The sequence below is a fragment of the Musca domestica genome, unplaced genomic scaffold (genome assembly GCF_030504385.1).
Source record: "Musca domestica strain aabys unplaced genomic scaffold, Musca_domestica.polishedcontigs.V.1.1 8, whole genome shotgun sequence".
NCBI lineage: Eukaryota > Metazoa > Arthropoda > Insecta > Diptera > Muscidae > Musca > Musca domestica.
Window position 1 is genome coordinate 7,184,925 of NW_026712409.1, and position 25,803 is coordinate 7,210,727.

General features: G+C 34.8%; 4 protein-coding genes across 5 annotated transcripts in view; 2 read left to right on the forward strand and 2 right to left on the reverse strand.

The window, feature by feature from the left end:
• Window positions 1-1,049: 1,049 nt before the first annotated feature.
• On the reverse strand, window positions 1,050-6,134 carry LOC101892378 (proton-coupled folate transporter). 2 transcript variants are annotated; one of them, XM_020035209.2, is made up of 10 exons: window positions 5,970-6,134; window positions 5,329-5,704; window positions 5,143-5,255; window positions 2,767-2,917; window positions 2,520-2,703; window positions 2,167-2,353; window positions 1,833-2,105; window positions 1,584-1,773; window positions 1,368-1,524; window positions 1,050-1,308 (listed from the first exon to the last, which is right to left on the reverse strand). In XM_020035209.2, exons 2-10 carry the CDS (start codon window positions 5,579-5,581, stop codon window positions 1,245-1,247), a joined length of 1,572 nt encoding a protein of 523 aa, XP_019890768.1. In that variant the 5' UTR covers window positions 5,582-5,704; window positions 5,970-6,134; the 3' UTR covers window positions 1,050-1,244. The 2 variants fall into 2 exon arrangements, with proteins under 2 accessions (XP_019890768.1, XP_058986808.1); XM_059130825.1 differs by having other exon boundaries at window positions 5,329-6,133.
• Window positions 6,135-7,877: 1,743 nt separating this feature from the next.
• LOC101892836 (lysM and putative peptidoglycan-binding domain-containing protein 3) lies at window positions 7,878-12,623 on the forward strand. Its single transcript, XM_005178957.4, has 3 exons — window positions 7,878-8,119; window positions 8,181-8,785; window positions 11,795-12,623. Exons 1-3 carry the CDS (start codon window positions 8,106-8,108, stop codon window positions 12,070-12,072), a joined length of 897 nt encoding a protein of 298 aa, XP_005179014.1. The 5' UTR covers window positions 7,878-8,105; the 3' UTR covers window positions 12,073-12,623.
• On the forward strand, window positions 9,916-11,479 carry LOC101892659 (26S proteasome regulatory subunit 7). Its single transcript, XM_005178956.4, has one exon. The coding sequence runs from the start codon at window positions 10,015-10,017 to the stop codon at window positions 11,314-11,316; it is 1,302 nt and encodes a 433-aa protein (XP_005179013.1). The 5' UTR covers window positions 9,916-10,014; the 3' UTR covers window positions 11,317-11,479.
• Window positions 12,624-15,649: 3,026 nt separating the features above from the next.
• The window catches only part of LOC101896744 (mucin-17), a 38,795-nt gene continuing 28,641 nt past the window's right edge, over window positions 15,650-25,803 (reverse strand). The window contains exons 4-7 of the mRNA XM_020035212.2: window positions 19,218-19,742; window positions 19,010-19,156; window positions 18,809-18,939; window positions 15,650-16,705 (exon numbers count right to left, since the gene is read on the reverse strand). Of these exons, the coding sequence (XP_019890771.2) occupies window positions 16,510-16,705; window positions 18,809-18,939; window positions 19,010-19,156; window positions 19,218-19,742 (999 nt within the window). The 3' untranslated portion in view covers window positions 15,650-16,509. The remainder of the gene's footprint in view (window positions 16,706-18,808; window positions 18,940-19,009; window positions 19,157-19,217; window positions 19,743-25,803) is intronic.

Genomic DNA, 25,803 nt, shown 5'->3' on the forward strand with positions numbered 1-25,803 from the left:
ACCGAGACATCAGAATAAATGCCAAATATAAAGCCTTGAACACGCAAACATTTTGGCCGTAGAACTTGAAAATCCCAACAGGACTCAGCACGCGCCACCCAAGAATGCTTACAAAATGAGGTTCCTCGCTTCATTTCCAGCGCACAAGGGCCACAAAAATCTCTGGATACCAATCCGTTGGACTATTGTATCTGGAGTATTTTGGAAAGCAAGGTTGGCAATAAAAAAAACCAAAGTGTCGATCACCTCAAGCAAGCGCTTCGGCGGGAATGGGCCAAAATAGCGCAGAGCAACATTCGGGCAGCGTTTGACGGTTTTATTGGCCCTGTGAAGGTCATAAATCGTGCCAAAGGTGACCAATTCGAATAAATCTAAACTTATTCTAAAATTTGATGCTATTTCAGACATTTTTTGCTTTCATTCAATAAAATTAAACAAAATGTAAAAATGATGGCGTTTGACTTTGTTGCTGTTTTTTTATCTCAACCTGTATACCGAAAAAATAATCGATTTTTGATATTTGTAACATGTTACAACAATTACAAATTTTTCCTTATGATATTGAAAAGACAAAACAGCAAAACAAATAAATTCTTGTAGGTTCTGGAACAAATCTAAGCGTTGCTGACATTCGTAGAGTAGGTTAAAATATTACCCCGAAATTACCCCGAAGCTTAATCAAATCGTAGACTTCTCTCTAGTTGCATTGTAGTTATGGTTATTTAAAAAAGATTTCAGGGTCCACAATTTTACATAAATTGAATACTGCAATTAATGTACTTAAATTGGTTTTATTTTTCCCAATTTTGAAAATAATTACACATTTTATGTGTATATTAACATTAAATGTACATTACACATATTGCTATTTTATATAAATCAATATATTTACTTAAAATATTCGGAAGACTCAAATGTTATGATCACATACGAGACAAATTTGTGTGTTTTGATTTTTTATTACAAAAGCATAACATTGTAATAATATATTAACTATTAAAACCTCCGAAAAATTGTACATAAATAATTATAAAATTGAATTGTATGCATACATGGATATGTAAGAGGTATTTCATAACATTTGGTTTATATACAGAAAAAAACACAAAAAGGTACTAATTATAATAAAATGTCTCCGCCTTGTCCTTTTTTAAATACAAACTTTTGCTAACTATAATTAAAAAAATGTTCCTTTTTTTTCGTGAGATATATAAAAATAAAAGAAAATGTTAGGTACTTCTTCCTTAGCTACTTATAGCCTGATAGGTAGCTGTGTGACCCAAGGATTTTTGTATGCCAAATATGATTCTAAAGAAAAAAAAAACAAAAATTAAATTATGCATAAAAAACGATATCAAAAGACTTACGATATGAATGTGAAGCATAACAAATACAAGCCGGCACTTATAAAGTTGAACAACCCTGGATGATAAGCCAAAGTGGCATTATACACAATTGTGTAAAGGGGAGCGGCAATGAGGGGCGACAATGATTCCAAAGAAGTGGTTAAAGCAAAAATTTTACCTAAAAGAAAAAAATATTAATAATCTTTTTAAAAATTGGTTGAAATATGCAATACTTACCAACTTCTGTGGCTGGGGCAACATGTGAAAGTATGGCCCTAGACATTGGTCCCATAATGCCACGCATAAAACCCAAGGTGAGGCCAACATACAATTCCCACCAATAAATGGCAGTGGCTCGTACAGTACTTTCCAGAACACAACTTGCAATGGCAATCATGTTCATTGAAGTTATCGAAAACTTCAATAGCTGTAATAAGAAATAAGTTTCAATTAATATCTATTTTGGAGGAAAATAAGCTAACTTACTCTTCTCAATACAAACATGCCCACAACACTACCAATTATTTGCACAACAATACGAGCAGCATTGAACATACTGAAATCCTTAAGAGTCCATTCAAATTGCTTTCGCACAAACAGATAGGTTACATTCGAGTCGCCTTCCATTGTAAAGATGGCTATTGTTAATGCCATCATTGTTAACCAAATAATGGAACGATCGTAGTTTGGTCTTCTTTTCAGGCAAGTTCGAACCAAATCTTTAACCAAATCGAAGCGGAAGAATTCTCTTATTTTGGACTGCAATCGGGGAGTTATAAAATTATGATGTATATTGATGATTATATATGTAGTTACTTACTCCCGAGTGTATTTGATCTGGCCGCAGACTTTCAATTACAAATATAACAACATAAATCAAAGCCAATAACATTAGACCCGAGGATATGGCAAATACAGTTACTGTATTTGTGGCAGCATATAAATAACCACTAACAACATTACCGATCATCATGCCCGTGCACAGAGAGGCTTCATTCAATACCATTCTACAATAGAAAAATAAAGTTAAAATCATATACCCATAAATGATCTGTTCCAGAACTGCAAGAATGCATAAAAATTTACTACGATAACCGATTTTCCCTAACTAATAGATTCTTGCAGGTTCTGTAACAAAGCTTATTTTCTCAATAATAATTTATCACCACTCACCGCAAAGCTCTTGCTTTTTCCTTTGCCACATCCGATATATAACAATAAATTCCAGTAATTAAGGCACATGTTCCACCACTGAGAACTGAGGGTACTGAACTTAACAGAAATATCCATGGACTAACAACAGTTTTGGTGGCAATGAAACTTAAGAATGTTAATATAATGGAACCGGTAAGATAACCTAATTTGGAAAGAGATATGCATATTTATATAAGTCATATATTTTTATAATATTTTTTCATACCTGTAAAAGTAGTTAAAACAATTGGTCGCCGACCAAACTTGTCCGACCAGGGACCAATAAATAAACTGACAATGGCTGGTATTATACTTTCCAGTAATGAACGAGCCATTAATATTCTTGCAACATATGGTTGAACTTGGGTTTCTATGAGCTTTAAAGAAATAAAAAAATTATAATTAATATATAATATATTTTGAGTCATCATTATTGTTTTGTATTAATTAACAATTAGCGTTAGATAACAAGTGGAGAAGATAAACAAATCAATATTGCAGTTTTTGTTTAAATAGTTGACTGATAAAATTTGCTCAACTCTGGGTGATTCACACATTCAAAATTTCCCATAAGTATACGCCATTATATATTTAGCATAAAAAGTAAAAAAACATAAGTATCACATTGAACCTAACACAATTGTGAAGATAATTGATACATTGAAATTGTTTACAATTTAATTGCTGACATTGTCACAAAAGTGTGTTATAAAGCTAAGCTCTTCATTCCTATTGCATATATTTAAAAAAAAGAGATAAGCATGTAGAACTAACTGTGATAACAACAGTAGTAAATATGAATATTAGAAAACATCAACTGAATCAAGTGTACGCCCCAGATTTTCCATGCGTACTTTATGTGTAAATAAAGACTAAAGAATGCAACTTTAAACAATGGAAACAATAATAGAATCAATTAATGCATATTTTATTGCACTACTAAAGAAAGAAAGAACAAAGAAATCTAATTAATTATAGCTAAAGAAAAAATAGTAAAAAGAACGAAGAGCCAATAGGAAATGCTAATAAAGATCACAGTGTTTCATAGCCATAGGTTCATTCGAAATGTTTTCTGAAATAAATTACAGACATGTATGACTCTACTTGAAACATTTCCATACAACACTCAGTGAATGTAGCGCCATAAAACATCATCAATTGATTTTTTTCTCGTTGTTTTTATTTTATGTTTATTTTAATTTGACTTCACAACTTTAACAAAAAAACGATTTGAATTTTAAAAACAAAGTAATTTTAAACTAATTTAGCGCTATGTTTAATCGCCATGAAAATAAAAAACACGTTTGGAATGACTTCGAAAATTGGTCACATTTTACTTTTTGCAAATAAAAACTATGCAGCCAAATTTCAGTTAAATGTAAAAAATTGGATGGTAATTTTCCTCAAAATTCAATTCCATTTTTAGTAGACGGCCCTACATAATGCGTGGTATATGGTTTGTTTTGGCAATATGGCGATTTGCCAACATTTTATTAAAAACAACTATTACACAGGCCAAATGTCTAAATAATTACAATATTCCTTGCATAAAAATGCGTTACCTTCTGTGCCTAGGGTATATAATCGGTAGCTATAGCCTGATTTACTTGAGAATAATGGAGTGTCCAAAGTGCTGACTCCGCCATTGTCTCAGTTCATTGAGACGCAGGGCACACCTAGAAGCGTGTTTCTCTACAAATAAACCTAACCGTTTCAAATTGAGTTGGGTGTCTTGTTCGGATTGGGGTGTGCTCCTAAACGCGCCTGTAATTAGTAGCCATTCAGCTCTTTGGGCTTTATCAAAGCTTATACTGAAGGTGGTTTTCCCTATGGAGTGCCACCAAACAAGCCCTTCATAGGTTAGTATTGGTCGGACGACTGACTAATATAACTATTTGATTATGTGCGGCTTAAGTCCCAGTTGTTTCTTATGGAGTTTTTGCAGGAATAAATTGCAATTAAGCCCTTCTTCGCTCGCTCCTCGATGTTCCTTGCCAGCTTAGTTTCTGGTCTAGGATGGTACTGAGATATTTGGCATCCGAAGAAAGGCTTAGCATAACACCATCAAGTATTTGTAGCGAAAAGTCTGGGATTTTCCGCTTTCTTGTAAAGAGTACGAGCTCAGTTTTTTATGGGTTCACGCGTGCCCATCTGGAGAGTTTAACTAGATCTCCCTGCATAAGATTGCTTTAGCATAAAGAATAATATATGTCAACCGAAATGTTTTTACTATAGACATTAGAAATCCATATCGCCAAAAATTTTTGGGTGAACCTGTGGCCCTTTTCCTTGAATATTTCTTTAAAATGCAGAGGATGAAACGTTCAGTACCGGCTAGCAGCATTTAAGATAACAAATTCCACTGAGTTTTATTTTCCTGTTGCTAACACGCTTGTTTCTTTTTTGGGAGAGCACATTTTTGTTTGTAACTTACGAGAATTGCATAATGAAGATAAAATAAGTCGCAGCTATACTTCTTATCTTTAAAATGCGGTTGCACTCGGTAATGGTACGATAACCCCCCTTAAATTATTAAAACTTAATATATGTATAAAAATACAATAATTTCAAATTCCAAAATATGTTGTTAGATGTAACTTACTTTGACCTCTTCTGTTTCGCGTTCAACGCCCAACAGTGGTGCACATTGGGTCTCATTGTACTCAAAAACGTAAATGCAGGTTTGATACAGCAATTGATTTTGATAGACAGTACCTAAATTGTAAATTAAAAAATTGTTGTAGTTGTAATGAAATAAAACAATCTTTAACAAGTATTCTTATCTCACCAGATAAATACATTGCTAGAAATACTAAAAATACTGCTGGTTCCAATATAAAAAATCGATGCTTTATCACCTGTTGACCCTCAACAGAAGGCAGTGTTGAATCGGAATTACTGGAGGAGTGACTATCATCATGACCATTTGGTGTTGTCTGTGGAGTTTCGGTTGTAGTAGATGTCGCATCTATGTTCTGGGCAACTCCATTCTCAAAATCTTCATCATTGGGATCGTATAGCCTTTCTTCGTCGTTGTGCATTTTGTGGGATAATAGATGACACCGCTCTTTTGTTTCTAATACACTTGCACTGGCATTTGTTTTATCATTGAACAAAGAACTTGTTTTGTTAATAATAATTTACGTGTTTTCGTAATTCGTCATCTGTGAATGTGTAAAACTTTAATTGTGAACATGCAATTGAAGCATACAAAAGTATTGTAATTAAAACAGAGCCTCAATTATTTTAAGTTTTGTTAAATTCAGTTTCCATAAAACAATAAAATTTAACAAAATTTGGTTGGATTTGGTTCACGATGACTTGTTTAAAATTGAGGGACGACGATCTTCTTCTATGGACGAAGAGTTAGAAAACAATAACTTTCTCCTCTTTGAAATTAGGCGCTCATAACTATTAAAAACAAATTACACTTATTTGTTATTAACACTTTAATTTTAGCATATTATTGAATCACTGCGCACTACTTCAACTGTTGTGACCGTTGTGCATGTCTCGTTCAGCTTGTTCAGATGTGATTGTGATGTGAGTTGGTTGGTGTGGAAATTATTTTTTGTTAATTTTTTATAAACAAAATGAAGGGAAGCTAAGGTGTGTGTGTGTTTTGTTGACAAAGCAAACGTCACAAACAAATTAAATAGGTCGTCCGATTAGCCCAGCTGATTTCACCCATTCTGTCAAAATACATTTGTTTATATTGGGAATTCGCCGAAAAAATGACAAGCTGCCATTATCTGTCTGGTTATTTTCCTGAAGTAACTGTCTAGTAGTTTCTTTCTGAGAGTTTTTTTCTCTTTTATTCTCAGCTCATTTATGAATAACGATGGAATAAAAAGAAATGAAGTACACACAAATTTAAAATAAGCCGTAAGACTATACAATTAGGCTTTTGATTACTAAAATAATTATGTTTTAAATGTGCATCGGATTAAATGTGCATAACAAATGATTGCAAGAAGAAATTTTCCCAGGAAGAATTTGCAAGCACTCAGTGAATGAATTCCTCTCTCGAGTGAGTAATTCTCTTTTGCAGAACTTTTGTGTTAAAAGTAACAGTTGTTAAAAATGGGTAACCAGACACGCCTAATTCTATTTTGACTGCTTGACTGCAAATGCGATTTTTTCTGTTTGGCCAACCTGCTTTTAATAGCAAGTGGGGAATATCGAACATACAATGTAAAGTATCTTTCTGAATTTGGAGGAAAGCACAGACGATTTGGTCCAAGGTAGCCGCGATATTGCTGGAAGAATTGGACATATACAGAATGTCTATCGCAAATTAGTGAAACTATTTTCAATTATAGTCCATTTAGGCCAACGAGTACTTCTCGAAGTACACCTTCCAGTATCGAAATGCTATATTCCCGTGTTAGTAAAAATCCTAATAGTATCCTCCACTCATTACATAACCCACTAAGCTGCAGTTCTAAAGAATATGTAACGACATTACTGTCCGAGTCAGTAACTTTTAATGAATAAATTGGATTGCACACGTACGTTCCTGTTCAGTCATCCCTTCAATAATAGTGCGCAAATGTTCCTTAACATCATCGCCAAATCCCACGAGAGTTGGTTTCGTTTGCCAACTTAGAACACTTTCGGTACTGGGGAGAGCAAATTTAAACTTATCTATCATGTATTCATAATTTTCTTTTGATAGAAGTTGAAGGTGTTGTACTACATTTAATGCTGATGACGCGAGCAAATGCATTACTGGCTTTACTTGCCTCCTTCCCTGGGAAAATTCCACTTGCTAGGAGAAACTCAACAATGCAGTACAGCTTTTATACCATGATAGAAGAATTTAGGTAGATGCATCAACGTTTGGGAACATTGATATGTCAAAATTGTTAAAATGTTGTTTCAAAGAGGCAACACCATTGTTTCACACATCAAAACAACACGAAATTCAATCAAATGTGTGATTTCAATGAAAATATAAAAAAATAAAAATATATATGAAACGGAATTTCAAAAAATTAATATCAAGTACATTAATCTTATCTTAAATCTTAACTCAAATGAACTTTTCGAAAAGTGAAGTTGTTCAAAGAGATTGTACCATGGATTGTACACAAAGTTGTATCGTTTGTGGCCGAAGCATACAACTTGACAACCCTCCAGGTTGTACCAACGGTTGTATCGTGTGTGGCTTGCATTATACATTCACAAAAAATTGACAGCAAACGTATTCTTCTGTCAAGGCAAAAATATTTATTTTCGCCTCAAGCATTAATTTTGACATTTCATCTAGTAAAATAACAGCTGTTTTTAGATTAATTCGCTCGAAGGAAGAGCTTATAATTGGGCCATGAATACGTCATTACTCAGGAGTTGGTGTTTTTTTTTAGTTTACTCTGCAAACCACGTATAATTATCACAAAAATACAAAATAGGAAGTTGTAAAAATCAAGAATTGACCCACAATTAGAAGATTCTAAGTGATATCATATAAAAAGCAAACACAGAGAGACAAAAGTTGGTCAACCGACACGATCAGAAAGAGCAAGCAACAAGTAAACGTAGCTTGATTTCACTCCAAGTACAATGCGAAGAAATGCGTAAGTTAAACGTCTGTGTGTAAGGAAACAATCACAAATTAAATGAATTCCAATTTTTCAGACGGTCAATTAATCATGAATACGATGAGTATCACAGCTCGCCAACACTGCTATTCACCGAGCCCCCAGCGGCAGCTGCGGAAGATTTTCTAATGGAAAGACTGTCAACGCGCCAAAATACACAACATCGCTTCGAAAACACCATAGAGGCCAAAGTGGAGCCAGGCGACACACTACAAGCCATAGCTTTACGATTTCACTGTACGGTGGCAGATATCAAGAGGCTGAATAAAATCGATAAGGACAATGAGATTCATGCTCGCAAAGTAGTGAAGATACCAGTGACAGTGCACAATGTGTTATTGGACAATCTACCCATAGTTCATAAAAGTGGCAATAGTAGTCCTAAATTGAATCAAAAATCTAGTGGTAATGATAGCCGTGATAGCGATAGTGGTCTGAGCAGTATTGTACGCAATCCATTGGATGATGCACAGGCTATGTTGAGCGAGAAATTAATGGTGGCCTCGGTAAATTCTTCGAGCCGAGATGGGCCATCGACTAGTAGGGGTTTTACCGGAAGAGATGAGCATGTCAACAACATCATTATGAATTCGAAACTGAAAACAGCGACGACGGGTGCAATGAATATTTACACAGATGAAGGTAAGTGATGTATACCACATTTTGTCAATACGTACATCAATTCGAATGTACATGATAATTTATTGGATTGAGTGTGTTTTGTGTAAGTGTGGTGTTAAATAAGAATACAATTTTGGAGTTGGTGTATATATTTATACGAATTGGTACACATGCACCAACGGCTATAAAGAAGTAAATACATGATAATTAGCTTTCAAAAACATCAGCTATTATCAACTATGATTCAGTTTATCGCCATTAATCATCTGATTGAAACCAAAGAACTCAAAGAACTAATAGATATACTTGATTGCAAAAACAAAACGATAAGACACCGCATATGAGGAATACAAGGCATACCAACAATGGCTAAAATTTGGCTTAAAAATGTTAAAAGTTTTGCAAGTTTTTTTGCACGTTTTTGATCCAAAGAGGAAACGAATTCGTAAAGATATGGTTTTAAAAGAAAAAATACATTTAAACAGCTTTTCCTTCAAATGCTTTTTCCATTCACTTCAGCTGTAACGGTTATAAGCATTAATATTTGTTTAAGTTAGTTTAAATTGCCCAATAGTTTAAAATTTTTGGTATCTTTTGATTGCTTTTGGATATCTAATTTTTTGTAATATTAATTTCGTTGCATGCCAACCCGACTGTCTCGTTATGTTACGATTTATCTCCGCCTCCAAATATCTGCAATAAAGGAAATTTAAAACTTTTTCACATTAACCCAACTTTTAGAATCTGTAGTAGGATTTTGTAGTAGAAAAATTTCGTTAATTACCGAAATTATAATACCATTACCACTTTGTTATACAATGCATTTATTATACCTTCGTTTTCATAAAAATTGGATTTATAGCCTTTTTATCATTTGATTATTTAAAAGATTAAATTAAGAATACATTAGTAAATGAGGAACGTATCTGCATGAACATCTACGAAAAAGGCGTCAATTTAATTTATGACAGATAATAACGGTAAGTATAGCGACCACTCTTTTCATTGTCATTCTCTTTACAAAGAAAAAATCTTTCTCTGAAACACCCTGTTGTGTGAACAACGATGTTGGCTATCATTTCCCGTTACGTGTCAAACAAGAAGAAGCATTTTGACAATCAGTCAAGCACTAAAGAAATTGCCAATTTGTATAGTCATTCTTCTAAAGCTTCTAAAGCCGAAATAAGCAAAATACATTTTGTTTAATCATTTTTTATTGAAAAACTTTAACGAAATTAAATTGTAAAACCATGCCTGACTACTTGGGAGACGATCAACGCAAAGTTAAACACGAAGAAAAGGAAGAGAAAGAAATAAAATCTCTGGATGAAGGCGATATTGAATTGTTGAAAACCTATGGACAAAGCCAATATCACAAAGCCATCAAAATCATCGAAGAAGACATACAGAAGGCTGTAAAGCAAGTCAATGAGTTGACGGGAATAAAGGAAAGCGACACAGGTTTGGCACCGCCAGCCCTATGGGATTTGGCTGCCGATAAGCAAATTCTCCAAAATGAACAACCCCTTCAAGTTGCCAGATGTACCAAGATTATCAATGCCGATTCGGATGATCCCAAATATATTATCAATGTTAAGCAGTTTGCCAAGTTTGTCGTAGATTTAGCCGATTCAGTAGCTCCAACTGACATTGAAGAGGGTATGCGTGTCGGTGTCGATCGTAATAAGTATCAAATCCACATCCCTTTACCACCTAAAATTGATCCCACTGTCACCATGATGCAGGTTGAAGATAAACCCGATGTCACATACAGTGATGTGGGTGGTTGCAAGGAACAGATTGAAAAGTTACGTGAAGTGGTAGAGACACCTTTATTGCATCCCGAAAAATTTGTTAATTTGGGTATTGAACCACCAAAGGGTGTGTTGTTGTTCGGCCCTCCTGGTACAGGTAAAACTCTGTGTGCCCGAGCTGTGGCCAATCGCACAGATGCCTGCTTTATTCGTGTCATTGGTTCAGAATTGGTACAAAAATATGTGGGTGAAGGTGCTCGTATGGTTCGTGAACTCTTCGAAATGGCCCGTTCCAAGAAAGCCTGTCTTATTTTCTTCGACGAAATTGATGCCATTGGTGGTGCACGTTTTGATGATGGTGCTGGTGGTGACAATGAGGTACAACGTACTATGTTGGAACTTATCAATCAGTTGGATGGTTTCGATCCCAGAGGTAACATCAAAGTTTTGATGGCCACCAACAGACCAGACACCTTGGATCCTGCCCTCATGCGTCCAGGTCGCTTGGATCGTAAAGTTGAATTTGGTTTACCCGATTTGGAGGGTCGTTCTCACATCTTTAAGATTCATGCCCGTTCTATGTCCGTTGAGCGTGACATACGTTTCGAATTGTTGGCCCGTCTATGTCCCAATTCCACCGGTGCTGAAATTCGCTCGGTTTGCACAGAAGCTGGTATGTTTGCCATACGTGCTCGTCGTAAGGTTGCTACCGAGAAAGACTTTTTGGAGGCTGTCAATAAGGTCATCAAGAGCTATGCCAAGTTTAGTGCAACACCTCGTTACATGACCTACAATTAAACTATCGCTATAACCTGGAGAGAAATTATTCTGTCTTTATTTTCAACATAAAATTTAGTTTTAATCACATAAAGAGCAACCACATGGAAAACGAATTGCGCTCGGAAATATTTATGTAAGAAGTATTCAATAAAAATTTCCTAATAAAATATAAAAAACATGAGATGATCTTTTGTGTTCTCTTGGATTGGAATTGATTTTATTGAAGTTGGAACGCCAATTGGAGGTAAATAAGATGTGCTGGCGGAAATATTGATATAATTTGCAAAACCGAAAGTGGGATGGAATGTTCCAAATATTGTCAAAATAACAAAAAGCCTCGATTAAACTTAAGATATTAAAATGGATTTGGTCTTTCTGAATTGTGACAATTTGGTTCGCTGGGTAGCTTTAAGAATTAAAATGTAATGTATTATTCATCAAATCTTAATGTGTCTTAAACTTATTTTTATATATTATTTTTTCAATATTTTTTTAGAATTGGCTGCCACAGATATAAATGATGCCTCGGCCCCTCTAATCACAGACATTTTGGATGATTCCACAAATGTGCCTCAAATACATCGAATCAAAGGCCCCTCATTGCGTGCCATTGATTGGTCGGGCTCAGACTGTGATATGTCGTGGATATGTTTATTTGTTGTGATCTTGGCTTTGTGTTTTGTCATACCCCTCGTTTATGTAGTCTATATTGCCGAACATGCCCATCACAATATTACGGGATCATCCACAACTGTCGCCTCAGCACATCATTGACATATTTTGTAAGCATATTTTTTTACAAAACACAGTACTCAGTACATAATTATGACCATACATGTCGTCTTGGTACAAAAATTGTATCACGATGAGTTTTAAATACTATCATTTTATCATTCCTCGCGAACTAAAAAAATACAGGACACTAAACACGTGTTTTGGGATACAGGATTTTCTTTAAGAAATACATAAATAAATTTAAAATAAAATAAAATTCAAAGGAAAATATGTCAGCTCTTCTCAAAGTGAAGACATTTTAGAACGATTTTAACTACCTTTTGTATACAAAGCAAAAAAAAAAATATTGTTTTTAAACAACAACATCAAGATTTTTAAGTAAATTTTAATTTTATTTGATAATAATAAATATTAATTTATTTAAAATAATAGAAACTACTCGAAACATTTAATTCTAGTTTCTAATTCTATGGCATTCTATAGGTTTTAAAATAAGAACTAAGAAATAAACTTCCAAAATAAATGTTTTCAAAACATAAATCATAAGAATTATGGCAAATAAACGAAGCTGTATTTTTATACACTATAAATTAAGTGTGTTAAAAATTTTTATTATTATGAATTTATTCATTTTATTTTACATTGTTCAATATTATTTTAATTGTTAATTTTTTGTGTTTTCTTTTTTTATGATTATTTTTAAGAATTTAATTCAATATAATATCAAGACTCATCGTTTAAATATTTTAATTACCGCATCAAATAACTCAATTTCAACATTCATTCATGGTGATTTCAAGAACAAGAACAATCAAGAAAATAAAGAACATATTTTTGCGAATATTCAAGATTTCCCAAAAGCATCAGGTAAGTTGTAACTCCTTATACATTTGATTTACGAATTGGATCTGTAAAGACATTTGTATTATCTACTTGATATGAACTTCATTGTCATTATATATAACACATAAAATTGACAAATAATCGATCTTCATTATCTTGACTTTAAAAATCACATTAAATATTTCAAATTATTTGATGGGTGATCAAAAAATTGTTTTTAGTTGAGAAAAGCGTGTTCAGAAATTTTGCTAAAGAATACTTTTAGGACTTGTTTTATTTGAGTATTAACCATCAGCGTTGTGATATTTTCATGTATATTTATAGCATAGTTTTAGGAGAAAAAAAAATATATATATCTTGGCACTTACCGTAGTTGAAAGAAATTGAACAACTCCTGACAACAAACGCAACTAGCATCCTTAGTTCATAGGTTTTCAGAGTTTTATTTATTGCGTGGAAATCAAAATCGGCATATGTTTGAGCCCATCCGCTATGCTAGAAGAAATACACTATCCAATCCCACGGCAGCGGGTTCTACGATGCCGGATTGAACCGAAACAAAAATATCCCTGTTACGACCAGCGGCTGTCCCCTCAGTGTATACATTTGATGTTCGTGTTTTTTATGTTCCTGCTTTGGGAGAGGGATATCCGAATTATTTTTGAGGAGAGTGTCACAGTTTGCCAGACTTATCTCTTAACCACATGGTCTGCGGAGATGAGAATACAGTTGAATGTGCAGGTCGAGGGAACTTTCTTAAAATTCAACAGCATGTTCAAGTGGTCCGCGCAAGCCACAACTATCTATAATTAAATGAAAATTAGGAACAAGGTCCTCTAGACGTTAGCCGACAACACTTGGGGTGCGGACAATGAGATTTTGTTGACCTCTTGTAACGCGATTTTGGTCGGTATGTGGCCATTTTCCAGACCTGCCAAAAATCTGCTCTGAGAAATGCAATCTACATGCATTGAGTGCAGTACCCTATTGGATGCTATCGTTGGAGCAAGCAATAAGGCATGCCAGAAAAGGTCTGCACGATCTAGGTTGGGAGGTCCAACACTATAAGAGGGTCTCTGAATCAAGAAGTCTATCAGGCAGATCTGAGTAGCATTTATACTGACATCAGATGCATCACAGATGCAATCAAAAACCATAAAATGAATGTTGTCCCCGGAGTCCACCTCCCCTATATTGCAGCTAAAGAACTAGAAAATTCGGGGTAGTTTTGGCGCAATTGCGTTTAGGATGGTGCGTCGTTTACCCGGCGTGTGATACAGTCTCACACAATTCATTGCATCTCTTTAATTTCCCTGCCAAACGCACCTAACTCACTCCAGAAGATCTTTGGTTATAGACCGCAAGAACGTAATTAACAGAAATCAGAAATAATTTTATCAAGTCATTATACCCTCAGACATATGGCTAGAGAGGGTATATATCATTTGCGTGCCTAGTCGAAATAACGGTTTTAGACCCAAGGTCTCTTTGGGGTAAATGAATCCGTCTGTCTGTCTAGCTGTTGCGCACAATAACTCTCAAAGAGAGTACCCGATTTGGGCCAAACTTGGTACATCGTAATATATCGGTACACTCCTTTTGGTACCTCCCCCACAAAAGGTCGAAATTTTAAAAAAATTATTTTTGCGCAGATAGGTAAGCGATAATCCGATCTTGCAAATCATAATATTTGTATCAGTTCTAGATCAGGTGCAAAAATGGATAACATCGGTTCACCCCATCAAGTACCTCCCTCGCCCCAATAGGGTTCAAATTTTGAATATCCATGATGCTCATTAAACGCGAAATGAACATCCGATTCCATTTAAACTTTTTACATCTGAATATTTCTATCAACACAGGATCTGTTATAAAGACGGTAGACATTGGACCATTTCTTCTGGTACCTCCTCCACAAAGGGTCAAAGTTTTGAATAACCAAAACTTTAATAAAATCCAAAATAATCATTATGCTCTCTTTATATTTCACACATCCCATTATCTCTAGTAAGACGAGATATGTTTTAGTACCTCTCCCACAAAGGGTCAACAGTTTGAATATCCATGACGCTCATAAAACGCGAAATTAACATCCGATTCCATAAAGACTTGGTACATCTCAATATTTCCATCAACGCAAGATCTGTTATAAAGATGATAGAGATCGGATCATTTCTTGTGGTACCTCCCCAACATTGGGTTTAGGATTTTGAAAAACAAATCGTTCAAAGAATGCGAAATAATCATCCAACCCTCTTCAAATCATATATCTGCGAACGTCTTCAGATATTTCGCCCACAAAGGTCACAATTTTCAATACAAGCGAAACAAATTCTTTAAACTTGCAACAACTTTATCTCAATATTTTTCTTCGCATTAAATTGTATAAAAATGTTCGATTTTCTTGTAATTTTCCCATATCAATATTTGTATCTGTATTTCAACAACAATTTCTAAAAAATATTACATATCTCATATAAAGTGAAGAAAGTAGTCATTAGTCCAAACCTGGCACCTCGCAATATTTATATCATATTTATTTAGGTCCTATACGAAATAGATCCTGGACGAAATGGCCCATTCTTTTGGAACCCACTCCATAGAGGGCCAACAGTAATAGAAGTCAAAATATTTTTAAATAATCGAACATCGGCTATGGGTATACATCTGTCGGAAAACCGACTGACACATTTTAACTTTTTTAATAATCAACTCCTCTTCTTTTGCTTACCAACTTTGCCAATTAAGTAAAAAAGAAAACATTTTATTTGCATTTTAACTTTTTTTCTTTTAGTTTATTTTGGTTATATCTTTGACTTTTACTTAGGTATTGTTGTTCATGAAAGCGTTATTAGTTTTTAATTGCTTTATTTTCGATATTATCGATTATTATGTTTTTGAAACCTTTTTTTATAATTGTATATATGGGTAGCTTCTACTAGATATACATATGTAATGTAATGAAAAATTATTACATAAATAAGACAACAAAAAAAACAATAATATGAAAAAGTTCGATGAGGAAAAATAATGATTTAATGATAAAGAGGAGGAAGAGGAAAGAATGTTAATGGCATTACAAGATAGCTAGCATGTATAGATAGAACTCTTTCATTTGGACTTACACAACTAAATAGATATTTGTTTTAACAAAACTATTTAATAATACCATAAATACTTATTTATAAATTAACAAAACGTTTAACTTTCTTCTGGTTGTTATTTTTTCCTCTGGAAACTTACAACTTATGTATGCGGGCTGAGGGGGGAGCGTTTTTGATGTATGAATAATGTGTGACAACGAACAACCTATTTCTCCTTTTTTTTCTTTAAAATAAGAATAATTGATTTAAATAAGTTTTTTTTTCTATAACAAACAAATATGGGTTAAATTTGTTTAATATAAATTACAAAATCAAAAAAAAAAAAAAATATGTGTATAAAAAATAATTAAAGCGTACAATGGCACCTTTTTTCGAAACTCATTCTCTCTAGTTTAGTTTCCCTTCACCTTTCGAATTGTTAATTAGTATTTTCTTTAAAAATGAAAATAGTATCCAATTCTGTAGAATTTCTTAACCTCTTAATTATGATTTTTGTTGTTTTTTTTTTAAATTTCCTTTCCAAAAATATTTACTTAAACTTTAAATTCTCAAAGAAAGCAATATTACTTTTAAGGACGCCTTGTCGCACTGGAGATGGTGTGGTGGTGGGGGTCGTCGTTGTCGTTGACGCTGTGTCGGCTGTGGTGGGAGTATTTGCAGGTGTGGTTGTTGTTGATTTTTGATCTTTGGCATCATCTGGTGTTTTTCCAGCCGATGATGGATCGCTGTAATGGAAGAAAATTAATAAAATTATAATGGAACTTTAGGGGTTTCATTTGAGTACACATAGTTGACAGGTCCGCACTAAAGATACCCCATTGTTGTAGGCGATTGTATTGTTTAATTTATATATGTAGGATACACATGAAAGAAACTAGCAGCTTGGATGAAGGCTTGGAGATGAAAAAGAAGAGCAAGAACTAAGCAAGATTGAGCAACTTATTGCCAGTGCCTCATATCTGAACTTCACTCAACTAGATATCCCGATATCAGACAGGGGCGCCTGGACCCAAAACGATTCTTCTCTAAATTGTATAGATGTCCATACCAATGGTGGAACGAGGGGTCTTCTGTGAAAGCCTGAATATCTGAAACTCCTTCAAACTTAACAACAACTGAATCGTATTGCTTCGGAATTCTTCGCTATCAAAAAAGCCATAGATCTGTCGGCAAACAGAAACAGTGAACTGAACGTAAGGTGACGTACACAGTCACCCTGTGTGTGTGTCCTGAATTGACCTCACCTGGGCGCCGGTTTGAGCGTTCCCTGCAGCTTAATGGATTGATTCATCTTTCTGAGATCATTCCCAAAGCCAAATGGAACGCTCTCCTGGCTGATCCTCAGAATTCTGGACTTTTCAAGGAGGATGGACAGCGGTTCACTCTGTCTTTGTATGTTCTCACATACAACGTCTCGTTAAGTTAACAGGGTCAAGTACCCACCAGCATTTGTATACATGTCCGTGGTCGTTTCCTAGGTCGGTGCCTCCAATGAGACAGTTGAAATTGGGTCAGAGTTTGGTTTTGTTGTTGTCGTTCTTTGTTTGTTTTTCTCCATAAAAAATGTTGGACTGTGGAGGTGACGATGTCCACCATGACATAGCCTCCTTATCATGGTAAGGACTTGGCAACTAAGCCTGTTACTCGTCGAGGCGCCCAGGTATCGACGAGGCAACCGTTCGAATACAGTCGCTACCCTGACTTCAAACCTTGGAACGCCAATGGGCGCGATTTACGTAATACACCAGTGTTAGGGTGGACCAGTCTGGAAAATTAGGAGGCGCCGGTAGCTTCGAGACTAGGAATCACTGGTACTCGGGTATTTAGTCCGAGACTCCCCCCGGAAACTTTTTTAAAATTCTCAGCTACCCGATATATCTGTGAACGCATCCGGTAGCTTTCAGTTATGCTTCCGCGAACGGCCGGACAAAAACATTGCTCTGGGAGTTGTTAAAATGAAAGGAAAGTGGGGTGGCGACGACACCGATTACTGAAGGCCCTAGATTGGGAGGATGGAAACGGTCGAGAATTTACTCTGCCACTGTCCAACTCTCTTTGGATTATGAGAGAGCAAATTATGTACAATCTGTTTTCATTCTCCGACACAGAACCAACAGTCATTCATTAGTTTGCCAGAAGACTGAAGTGACTAAAGACAATACGATAACTTCTTCGTGGATAAGAGAGCTGCCGCCTAGCGCCTTGAGGACCTTGTTTCTACTTTTCATTTTGTAGTAGATAGCTGTGGTTTCCGCGGACGACTGGAACTTGCTGTCGAATGTGATCCCTAGGATTTGGGGTAGTTTGTCGTCGGAATCAAATTTCCCTCGACCTGCACATTCAGCTGTGTTCTTATCTCCGCAGACCATGTGGTAAATATGGGGCCGTTAATTTAGTGGCAGATATTTTCATATTCCTCGCGTAGTAGGAAGTAGGCGACAAGTTCTTTGCTACTGGCGACAATAGCGAAGTTGGCCTGTATGATTCGCCTTTGCTTGTCAGGCTCAAGGAAGGATTTCGGACGATGTAAGTGGCTAGCTTCAGATTAAGAACTTTTGTCAGGTACTAAATTCCAAGCTTATCCAGTTGTTAGTTTTTTTTCGTGGGATTCCCTGTTTCGAAAAGGATATTAAAATTCTATTTAACAGTCCCTCTCAATAACAGTCCCAGATTTGTCACGTTTAAATTTAAACTTCTGAAAATTTTTAGTTCAATACTCTGCCAAATTCTAGACCTATTTCTCTTTTAGACATTAGTACGCCCAATTAACTTTTTGTTAATTCCAGTCCTACAACACGTTTTTAAATTTAAAAAAAATCAAGGCTTACGTTTCCAGAGACGATAAATCAGATGCTATTGTGGCATCTTCCTCGGATTTGTCTACATCGGCTTTGGGACTTTCAATGGGTTTTACAACAGATTTGGTAGGTGTTTTCAATTGTCCTGGTATGGTTTTGGCCTAAAAATACAAAACCAAGGAAAAAATATTAACATTTAAGTCAATAATAATTTGTAACCCCCTTCTTTACCTTTCTTGGCCATATTCTTTCCGCTGAATGCTGTGACAATGACGATGTCATTAGGAAGGCTCTGGCCAAGGCTTTTACCGAAGGCAGGGCATGGACTACTTCCTTTTCGATGACGGGTTTCTCTGGCACCTGACTACATGACGGTTGCTACAAGGAAATTAAATTTGTTATTAATTGTCACATTTTTGTTTTCCAGAAATGCTATTACCTCCTCATCAACATCCTGTGACAAAACCTGACTTGGATTCAATAATTTCCGTTTGGGTTGTAAAAATTTAAAAGCTGGCGGTGTAGAACCTCTGGTGGGTGTGTTGCCCGTACTTAGGGGTGTTGTACTTTCTTGTCGGCTGATATTTAGCATCGTTGGTCGTTCTTTGGCTGGCGCATCACTTGTCGTCTCCTCCTTCTTCGTAGCTCCACTGATGGCAGGAGTTTCTTCCTTAGCTCCATCTCGACTGAGTGTCGTTGTTTCCTGTTTCTTAAAATTATATATTTTTATTGTATCTGAATCATCGCTGGTAGTTGCGCCTCCGGCTCCGGCTACCGATTGCAATGATTGTTGTGACATGGTATCAAGGGATGATGACGATGTTGTAGTATCCTCCACCACCACTGCCTGGGCCGGTATGGCTTTGTATACATCTGAAACTGCCTGTGGTTGTGTGGTACATATTGTAGCTTCGGGCACCGTCAAGGTTGCTGCGGATTGTTGTTCAGATTTGCTTGGTTTAACCTAGAAAATGTGGTAGATATATTTTCGAATGTGTGTTGTGTTTTTGTTTGTTGATGAAGGAAAAAAAAAAGGAAGAGCATAAAAACCAAATAGAATATAAATTTGTTAGTTAATAAAGAAAAGAGAGTAGGATATGTATGCAGACAGATGAACAGAATAGGATAAAATGAAGGACATAACTAAATTTTTCGCTCTATATATATGTAAATAAAACCGCTTATAACTTCCTCTTCTAAATTACTATATAATTCTACTTAAAAAACATATCATTCACCGTTTATGATAATTCAAGCTTCTACCTTTTAATGAAGCTTTACATGATCAAATACCTAGTTATAAATAATGCGTGGATTCATACAAATCTATTTTCGAATTTGATACTGTATAGTCCTCCAAATAATTTATAAAGGGTTATTTTTATGAAATGTAGTATTCAAGTAAATATTAATTTTAGATTTGTAAATTTGTGTAATGAACCTCAAAAACGTTTCAATGCGAGATCGATTGCTTTAAGATGTCCAAGTCTTTAAATGTAGGCAAAAGACTAAAATTTCCATGACCTAGCTTTGGATGTCCTTAAACTTGGTAACCTTTTGCGGAAGTAAAATATTTTCATTATTTTCTTGGTGTGTGTGTGTGTGTGCAAGTCAGAATGTCCGCTTCATTTGAGGCTGGAAATTCAGTTAAACCAGGAAGTACTTGGATGTTGGTAGAATTTTCGGTATTGTTTAACCACTGCCGTCAAGGACATTTACTAAGATTTGGACTCATTATTTTCCTCGTAGGGAACATCAATCTCTTTCCAAAAAAAAAAAATAAATAAATAAATAAATAAACAAAGGCCACAAACAAGGTAGCGAGAACGTGACGGGCTGTGATGGCCAAAACATCAGGAGCGTTACATCACTGAGACCTATAGGACTACATGAGGTCTACGACAATAAACGATAAGACTTTTGCCATTTTAAACGTAGCAACGGTGGTCGATCCGGAGAGGCGAGCCGTTTATTTGGAACATCAGTTTGCCTAGCATGCCAAGTGACAAGAGTGGATGGAATAGTGCAATGTTTTATTACATTTCTTTTTTACAGATGAGAAATTCCATCACAATTTCCGGTGGCTGATGTTGCTAACATCATTCGTGGCATTCAGCCTGTTAAAGTAGTCCGGGTATGTATCAGGCTAGTAAAAACATTGTTCTCAAATAATAAGGAGACCTGTTAAAACCTGTGGATAATTTACGTAAGGTCTTACCCTTGCGTCAGCAAAATATTTGCTTAGGATTTCTAAAAAAAGCCACTCTAATCACCATCTGGGGGATAAGCAACCTTCGCCCAGGCAAGTAAGAAAAGACCTTCTGATTTACAAAGAAAAGTTCGGAGATATAAGACAGATATTCTAGATCAATAGGCCTGTTAAGTAGAACTGACTAGTATACTCTGATGTGATCATAGAAACAATGGAACAGTAAAAAGTGAATACGATTCTCGGAGGTCATCCGCCACACAACGCAGAACGAGATGAACGAGAACTGCTTCGAAAAATCAGTTTAGTTTGCAGCCGCTCCATTTCGTTTAACGCCCATCTTGATAAGAGAGATCATGTTCAAGAGAACAGATGTTCACTGCATATCTTTAGCCAGCCAATTCTACTCCGCAAAACTCAGCATCGCTATGAACTCAGCATAACACCTCATTAATTTTCTACCCAAAACTACTACACAAACCACAGCATTGCTATGGACTCTGCCTAAACAGGTCGCCCCCCTTTTTTCAACTTAGAACATAGACAACTGTTAATAAAAATGGCGAATCGTCTGTCACTCTTGGGACATGAATGAAAATTCTGAGGTACTTAAATAAATCAACAATTTCGCAATATTTGTCAGATCAAAATCTATTCCATAATAAAATTTAGGTGTTGATCTGAATAATGCCAGGCTGTTGGTGGCTCCTTACTTATTAAAGGCTTTTTATGTGAACAGTCAGTTTGAGGATAAATTTCAAATTTTGATTGTCAATTATATTTTCGTATGTGAAAACCTAGAGTCTCTCTCCATGCCGTAAATTCGATCAAGGCGTTCCCCTACTCTCCTGGCTTTCCCGAATTGAGTGGAGATAAGGCAATGAAGTTCTTTTAATGCGATAGGCAGTTATATGCCGCGAAAAGGAGCAGCATTGGGAATTTTTTTGAACTCCGCACAAAAACAGGTTGTCGTCTCTTCACCCCAAACGACTATTTAAATGATTCATGCTACTAGGATGCTTTCGTGAGAGTAATCCAAAAGATTACTGGATGATTGGAGCTTCTCAGCCCAAGCAGGTCAAGAAGAATCATTCACCATTCCCGATTTTTAATCCATGGTAAAAGTGGCGAATAATGAGAAATAAATGAGAACAACTTGTTCCATCTAATTTTGAATAATTCTGACAGGAAGTAGGCTTAGATTTAGGGCTGTATTTCAGTGGCTTTACGAACCTGCTGTACCTGCTAATTGTACCATGGGTCTAAGTAGTACTCATATTATGACCCCAAGACATAAATCATTTCATCATACAAAGTATAAACACGTATTGATGATGCCTCTTGTTATTGCTCAAAAGCTGCTCCCAGATTAGGATGAGACTACTCCAATATTAATCGAGGAATAGAATTATAAATGCCTAGAGTTTATTAGTTATACCCTCAGCCATATGGCTAGAGAGGGTATGTATCAGGGGAAAAATGTCGAATATCAATGAAGCTCATAAAACACGAAATGAATATTCGATTCCATTCAGATTTGGTATATCTCAATATTTCCATCAACACAAGATCTGTTATAAAGATGGTAGAGATTGGAACATTTTTTCTGGTACCTCCCCCACAATGGGTCGAAGTTTTGAATAACCAAAATGATAATAAAATCTGAAATAAACATTCGGTTCTCTTCGAATTACACACATCACAATATTTTTATTAACCCACGGTCTGGTGTGTTACCTATATCTGTTACCTTACGCATATTTCCACCTTTTCCAAAAATTTACACATATCTCATATAATGTATAGGAAGTAGTCGATACAGTCCAAATCTGGCACGTTGATATATTTTTTATCAATATTAGGTCAGATACGAATTGGTCAATATTGTCTAACTGCTTCGAAACCTCAAGGCTTGGGGGTATACATCTGTCGGCAAAACCGACTGATACTATTTTTTTATTTTGCACAGACACAACGACACGCCATATGTGGATAAATTATGACCATTATAAATGATTTTGGTTAAACATCCAGAAAAAGACTGAATTAGTTAGTACACAAATCTTCAATATTATACGTTACTGTCATGTAGTCCTTTGAGTTTATTCCACTGTTCTTCCAATACTTCATTTTTATAATTTGGTCTTGTAAATTTTTGTAACCAAATTGTTTCAATTAAATATTAGAAGGTAGGACCGGTTTATATATGTCGAAAAAAATCAAAATTTTTGAATTTCTGAATTTTGAATTTTCTTCTGGTACATATAATCAGGCCCCAACAGTCGAATAAAGTTTTGAGAATATTAAAATTGTTAACAAATACCCAATAACAAGAACAAACTAATATGTTATACTATATACAACAAACAAACCATGCACAAAATTGAAATTGGTTAGAGTATTAATTACGAAAGAGTTATTTTACTTAAGACTTATCGAGAGTATATGGGTTAATTTACAACAATAACACTATACAATTACACTCCAAAGTTTATACTGGTTAATTTACAACAACAACACTACAGTACTATTAATATTTTTTATATGGCAACATATTAAACTTATACATACATACTACAAATTACAACAAATAGCAGCATACACAGTATTAACATAAACAATTGGAATTTATCTTCAATTGAAACAAATGTTGTTAGTAAAATTTTGTTATAATAGAAATGTAGACAGCCAGCCAGCCAAGCTAACCCAATAAAGTTAACAATATATCACACAATATATAAAACAAATGGGTTATTAACAGTTTGATTAAAAACCATTGCACACAACATTGAGGTTATGTTTATTCACTCTCTTCCAGAAGCTGCAAGAATCTACTAGTTTTGCAAGTTTTTTCGATATCATAAAGGAAAAATCGTTTATCTTAGTATCAACATTGCATTCTTGCTGGTTCTGGAAAAGAGTAGTTGTTTATTCTTGTACTTACCAATTAGTTAACATTTATTTTTAATTTAGTCAGGTTTTTTGTTTTGTTTTTAGTTTTGTCAATAGCTTTTGTTTTTGAAAAAAGAAAAATTTTACTAAAACATTTGTTTCTGTTTTTGTTTGTTTTTTTTTTCTTCTTTAAAAGAATTGTTCTGGTTTATTTCATAATTGTTTTGGATAAAGGGGATAATTCAAAGCAAATTATTTATCAAATTCAAAATAAACAATGTTAAAAAAAGTTAGATTACAAAAATATATTAATAATAAGTAATTTTTAACTAATAACGAATTTCTGCATTATAAATAATTAATTGGGTGCATTCAAATTCAATAACAAATGTTTATATTTTTTTAAGGCTTAAAACTAAAAATAATTATTGTTACTATAACTAAATAATTATTAACTAAATATTTTTCTTCATCAATTTGTAAGCAGTTTTTTAAATTGCCAATTTTTTATTATTTCAAAATTAATTTCGTTAAATATTTTTTTTTTTTTTTGATAAGTTCATTTAAGTCATATTTTGGGTTGTTTGGTTGCTTGGTTAGTTGGGGTGTGTGAGGGGGGGGGGGGGGGGAGAATTTGTTTTTCAAACAAAAAAAGCAAACATTATGCTGGAAAATTTATATCATGGCACTATCAAAAAGAGTTTCAAACAAAATTGGCTAAGGATTTATATTTTCTGTAAAGGTGGTGGGGGAGAGGGATATAATATTTTGTTTAAATGTTCAATTTTATTGAAAAAATTACCCTACACGAATATACAATTAACCTATTTTATTTATATGTAAGTTCTGTTAATGTATTCTCTCTAAACGTTGTGTAGCGTGACTAGTAACTAGTTGAATTCTAAGGGCCTGTCTCTGGATGTCAAATTGAAAAATCAATCAAAACTAAGTAATTCAAAATAAAAAGAAATGGTCATATATGCCTGCCTTCGTCTGTGCCATTTGTGTTCGAGGATCAAAAGGAAGGTAACCGATATAGCCCATTTTCGAACTAGATTTCAGTTTAGAATGTGAAACCTATTCGGAGACAATATTCAATCTCTAAATGCCGTAAAACGGAATACACCTGAAAAATGTATATCGGCTGTAAAATATTTAGTTTTGGAACATTGTTGAAAGGGACTATAAAGTTCACTCACGGCTTTTGTGCCATGGGTATCCCTCCGAAATGCAAAATTGTAAGATTTGCTTTAAAATCTCATCATTTGTGTTCGAGCATCAAAAGGGAGGTAACCGATATAGTCCATTTTCGAACTAGATTTCAGTTTAGAATGGGAAACCTATTCGGAGACAATCTTCAACCTTTAAATGTCCTAAAACGGAATATACCTGAAATATGTATATCGGCTGTAAATCCATGGGCATCCCTCCGAAATGAAAAATTGTAAAATTTCCTTTAAAATCTCATTATTTGTCGTTCGGACAACCCCGAAATGGGTTCGAATGCATTTTTAGCTTTGTCGGTGGCTTAGGGTATATAAAAGGACAATATTTTTATAACCCTATAAAGTTCAAGTTTTGATCTTTCCCAATGGACAACATTATTTCTCGGTTCGACAACCTCGAAATAGTTTCGAAATGTAATTCTGGCTTCGTCGGTGGCTTAGGGCGTATAAAAGAACTATATTTGTATGATCCCATAAAGTTCACGCTTTGACCTTTCTCATTGGACACTATTATTTGCCGGTTCGACAACCTCGAAATGGTGTCGAAATGCATTTTTTTCGGTGGCTTGGGTTATCTGAAAGCATTATATTTTTTGATTTTTTTTTTTTTCAATTTCTCCTTGGACATCCTGAGCCAGGTTTTAAAATTTATTAAGGCTTTGCCTATAGTGGAATATCAAATCGAATCAAGTTTTCCT

Excerpts from the sequence above, each read along its gene's own strand:
- LOC101892659 (XM_005178956.4), top strand. The coding sequence starts at position 10,015 with ATGCCTGACTACTTGGGAGACGATCAACGCAAAGTTAAACACGAAGAA.
- LOC101892378 (XM_020035209.2), bottom strand. The coding sequence starts at position 5,581 with ATGCACAACGACGAAGAAAGGCTATACGATCCCAATGATGAAGATTTT. Across the intron at positions 2,704-2,766 it reads TGTTTTAACTACTTTTACAG|GTTATCTTACCGGTTCCATT; the intron begins GTATGAAAAAAT and ends TTTCCAAATTAG. Across the intron at positions 1,774-1,832 it reads GCATGTTTGTATTGAGAAGA|CTATTGAAGTTTTCGATAAC; the intron begins GTAAGTTAGCTT and ends TTCTTATTACAG.
- LOC101892836 (XM_005178957.4), top strand. Across the intron at positions 8,786-11,794 it reads GAATATTTACACAGATGAAG|AATTGGCTGCCACAGATATA; the intron begins GTAAGTGATGTA and ends ATATTTTTTTAG.